We start from the raw sequence: 4,965 nt of genomic DNA on the forward strand, positions 1-4,965 counted from the left end.
TTACCTTCAGTTTTGTCTGAGGTGGATGATTCTCCTCTTCCCTTCAAAAAAATTACCCAGTCAAGTCTAATGTTATTCTGCAATGTAAGCAGTGCATTTGAGGAATTACTCATATACACACATGCTAAAATCTTGCTCTCCTGTTGTGTGATCTTAGGAGGAACCAGGAATTCTTTCTTTTGAAACTTCCGTCAATTTTTCCATGCTGACGGGCTAGAAGACCTGTCCCACTTCAGTGCAAAACCTGTCTGTCCTGAAGGAAAATTTTTGTGTGTGTGTGTTTGTTGTTTTTTGGTTTTTATTGGTTTTTTTTTAAGTAAAACGAGTTATGCTGTGCTACTTACCAGAAAAAATAAATCTGTAATGATAACAACTTAATCCAGAGAGAGAATATGGTAACTGTTAGTTCCCCAAACACAGACATACTTCCTTTCTGTCATTTAATTTCCAGCCACATTCAGTGCCCCTCATGGCATTTTCAGTACCCTGACTTACTGCAAGCTGTGCTTTTTCTAGAACAGTACTTTTCAAGGGATTCAGAAAAGTGTATATTTTTGGGTGGGTAAGTTTTGTTTCCAGTTGCTACTGATCTTCTAAACGGAGTTATCATGTTCTAAGAAACAAGGTATTTTGTGTTGCTGCAGTAAGTTGGTAGCATATTAGTTGGAGATCAAGGTTACCTTTTTGAACTTCCTACAGTTCTTCTAAACCTCTTGCCTTTTTCCAGTCATTGGGAAGAGAAGATAAACTTTCTTACTAAATGTAAATAAATAAATGGTATTTAGAAGGTCTTTTTACAAGTTAAAAATCATTCAGTCTCTATATTAATTCTTTCTTATATTTTAGGTTGCTTCAGGTTATACTACATTTAAAAATTTGTCTTTTCAGATAGGGCATGCAGCCTGCCAATTCAAGCTTCCCCCACATTAACAGGTGCATCATGTTAACATTGGTGACATGTGCAACAGGTATTGCAGGTGGGTTGCAGGGAATTGATTGTAAAAAGGTGAAAAGAAAACCTTCAGGGTACATCTGGCATCCCATACTGTGAAAATTGGAGAATCTGGTAGCTTAAATGTATTTTTCAGCCTTACTACTCTGAGCTGATACAAATTAACTTCATTGTAGTCTATCCTTGAATTAGCTATTCTATAATCCATGCAAAAGAAGAATTGATATACGTTAGTGGGACTTTCTTTTCCCAACAGATGTTCTCTTTTACCAGCCTTCTTAGCTTGCAGAAGATGTTAGGTTCCTGGGCAATATCTTTGATATGAGCTTTTACTTTGCAAAATATTGATTGCTTTAGAGTTAGCAATTTGGTATTCATTTCAAGGTTTGGGATTAATTTCTGTGTATTCCCAAACTTTTGAAGTGAATACCAGACAGATTACTAATTCTAAAGCAATCAAAATATTGATTGCTTTAGAATCAAAGGTTTGGGTTTCAAGGCCTGCGATTAACTTGGGGGGGCTAATAAGATAAAAATGAAATCTTATCAAGAGACGTCTGAATTGTCAACTCTTCCTTGTCTTCAGTATGTTGGCAGGAAAATTGCATGCATAAGGGAAGTCCAATGGATGATAATCCATTTTCAGGTTCTTGGCTGGAGCACAGGATTTTATATGTGCACACATTCATAATTCCTTAACTAGTGGTGTTTGACCTGGGTTGACCAAAATGTGAGAATAAAGAAATAAGAAACGCCTCCCAGACATGGTAGAAGGGGGTAGAATAGCCAGGAGTCATAAGCAGTTCAACAGCTGTTTTAGATGAGAAATCTTAATTGCAGGTGAGAGCACTAATTATATCTTCTCCCTTACCCTGTACTCAAGGAGGATAGTTGCATTTTTCCCTAGCACACCATCTGCTACTCTGTGCTAGCCCTACTTCAAGATCTTCTGTGCACTACTCTCTCAATCTTGTAAAGTATCTTTTTTCCCTTTTCTTTTTTAAAGGAGCTTAAATAGGTTTTTTATCCTCTATTCAAATTTATATTAATTAGTCATTATTGCACTGAAGCTTCTTGACATATCAGCAGTAGAGGAAATAAATTGAGAAGGTATTTAGTTACCAGAGCAATACAAATTTTGCAAGAGGTAGTGCTCAGTAACCTAGAATAGGGAAATACTGATTGTAAATTTCTAAGCATCTACAAGTCAAAAGTAATCTTTCAAGGTATGTTTTGCAGTTTCTTCTTTCTCTCCTTATAATGCTAATACATGCATGTGGAGCAGCTGCAGTTCTTTCTCCTGCAATAAAGAACCTACATCAAACCATGTTATTTTTGCGATGGGCAGTTTCTTGCATAGCAGGTATTACCCAGTACACCGATGCACTAGTGTGTAGCCTGATTGCACCTTACAAAGTAAGTAATACAAAACGTAGCAGTTACACAGAATATGAATGGAGCAAAGGTTGAAATCTGAGTAAGTTGAAACTTGGTTGTTTCTTGTCAGTCTTCAAAAACTCAGTGTTCATATTAACTCCAGCTATTGTTCCAAAGCAAAGGCATAAATACTGTTACTGCAAAAAGAATATTCCTATACTTAAGTTAACTTTTCTTTCCGTGTAGGCATGTACCTAACTTAAAGTTGAAGAATGCATTCTTTTTTCTGTTGTTTATTTTTGATCTTGCTGTGAATGATCACTGTATCTTTCCTTCTCTCAGGAGTCATAAGATTATGAATACCTTTGTCTGCAGGAAGACTTCTCAAACAAGTATTTCGATTGAGAAGAAATATCATAGCAAAAGAAGATTTTATTCTATGTTCTTTTTCCATTTTTACAGTTGGAAGATGATGGGAAGCTATTCTATACTCTTGATGATGGTCATACCAGATTTACTGATCTCATCCAGCTAGTGGAATTCTACCAGCTTAATAAAGGAGTACTGCCTTGCAAGCTAAAACACTATTGCGCACGAATTGCTCTTTAACCAAAGCATCTGTTGTTTCATCAGAGGGAAAGGAACATACTAGACTACTTTTTCCCCTAAAGGCAATTTGTAGAGTAGGAAGGGAAAAAGCATTATATTGTGAAGATTCTGTGTTTTAGCTGCAAAAAAAAAAATTATAGATAAGAAATTTGCCTTGTGATTGTCACAGCAAAATTAACTTTATGTTTTAAACAAACATTATTTCCTATGTAATTCTTTAGTGTTGTCTTGGACTTTTGTGTGGGTTTTTTTTCAACTGAAAACAATTTTTAAGAAAACTAATGTTGTGTGACTTCTACAAAAGTATAACTGAAGATCTTTCTTCTTAGGTTTAAAATTAAGTTTGTCTCTTCAAATGTTTCTCATAATTTCTATTCATCACACATAAGAATAACATTTGCTGTGGTGAGGATAAGCTGAACTGCACAGTTTATTTGTAAATAAAATGAATAAATATTTTGCACTATATTTTTGAATGCTACTTTGAGGATTATGATATACAAAAAGTGAAAAATCATTAAAACTACTTCTAACTGATCAGTTGTATCGAGTTGTCCTATTACTGTTGTAATATTTTAAAGGATTTTTTTTCTCTAATCTAATGACTAAATCTACATTTTTATACAGAGCTGGAGTGTCAGTTACGTGGCTGTCATATGTATAAACATGCATAAATTATCATGTCATGCATAACGTGGTTTAGTTTATATCTACAATCTCGTAACACACAGGAGGAAAGAGAGACCTGTTAAGTACTGTGGATTGCAGAGTTGGGGGGGAATCAACTTTAGTTGCCTTTAAAAAATAAAGGTAATGTTCCAATATATAAAAATTTTGAATATTTACAATACTTATAAATAAAGGTAAATCCGGTGAACTGTACTCTTTGCTGAAAACATAGAGTGTATTTGCAGTCAGTTCCTAGTTAATTTTATTATTTATCACAGAATAAAAATTTCACCATAGCTATCCGTCAGCCAGTCTCTAGAGATTATCAAACATCTAACATTCCAACTAAAAAAAACTGTTACAGCAGACCGTCAAATTTTGGGCCATAGTATTAGAAATACTTTCGGTGTCTGTCTTTTGAAAGAAGCATGATACTGCTGCATCTTTGAACAAAGGCTAGAGTGGAATGGGGCTTGGATGAAAAGAGGTGCCCCTGTCCTAATGCTTTGCCGTCCAATAGGCTTGATCTTCTTACGAGGGTTCAGGACCTGGCGCTGGGTGTCTTTGCGCAGGAAAAGGCTGCAGTGCAAAGTAGTGCTTGGAGATCGGCCATGACACTGAATCTGGCCCCTTCTTCCTGTGCTTGCTTCGATTGCTTTTGTCACACATAGCAGCTGTTCTGCTGTAGGAGTTGGTGGGGAGACAAGGTGAAGGCAGCCTGGGCAAGTGACGGAGTAAGATGGGACATGGGGCAGAGCAGCGCCAGTGTGTGTTAAGCCAACAGGGCCATGAAGATGGAAGCATTAGAATAGTATGGTAACTATAGCCTATGGTTTTGTTATTGTGTGTCTGTGGAAGGCAATCGTCGTAACATAATACTGTGATACTTAATTTATTGACTTGATCCACACATCACCGACCTTTTCCTCTGGTATGCAAATAGAGTTTTTAAAGCTCATTAAAAAAGCAACTCTTCCTAACGTGTACCAAAGATGCAACATATGTGGTGCCTAAGCTCATTACATTAGGAATGCCTTGTAAAACTCTTCACAGTCTAATAAATTTAACTCTTAAACCTCAGAATAAATTCAATTTGTAGTTAAAAAAGTACAGTTTTAATTAAAAACTCTTCAGATTAATTTTAATAATGTGATTACTTCTCAGGCCTAGTGTCATTGCAGAGATTGGTATAGAACAAGGAGAAACATTCACCTCTGCATCTTTTTCTTTTGGATCATCTTCTGACAAGCAAAATGAGTTGTCTACTGTGGTACATTTCTACTTGGACATGTGAAAGTTTTGCCATAATTTTTATTTTTATTTATGTATTTGCTAGCATGCTTGGTAGAGAAGCTAAC

General features: G+C 35.8%; 1 protein-coding gene across 1 annotated transcript in view; it reads left to right on the plus strand.

The window, feature by feature from the left end:
- Nucleotides 1-3,149, plus strand: part of GRB14 (growth factor receptor-bound protein 14) — a 13,542-nt gene extending 10,393 nt beyond the window's left edge. Inside the window, exon 9 of the mRNA XM_010154342.1 lies at nucleotides 2,792-3,149. Coding sequence (XP_010152644.1) covers nucleotides 2,792-2,938 — 147 coding nt within the window. The 3' untranslated portion in view covers nucleotides 2,939-3,149. The remainder of the gene's footprint in view (nucleotides 1-2,791) is intronic.
- The last annotated feature ends 1,816 nt before the right edge of the window (nucleotides 3,150-4,965 follow it).

This window comes from Eurypyga helias, unplaced genomic scaffold (genome assembly GCF_000690775.1).
Source record: "Eurypyga helias isolate BGI_N326 unplaced genomic scaffold, ASM69077v1 scaffold6526, whole genome shotgun sequence".
In the NCBI taxonomy this organism is placed as follows: Eukaryota; Metazoa; Chordata; class Aves; order Eurypygiformes; family Eurypygidae; genus Eurypyga; species Eurypyga helias.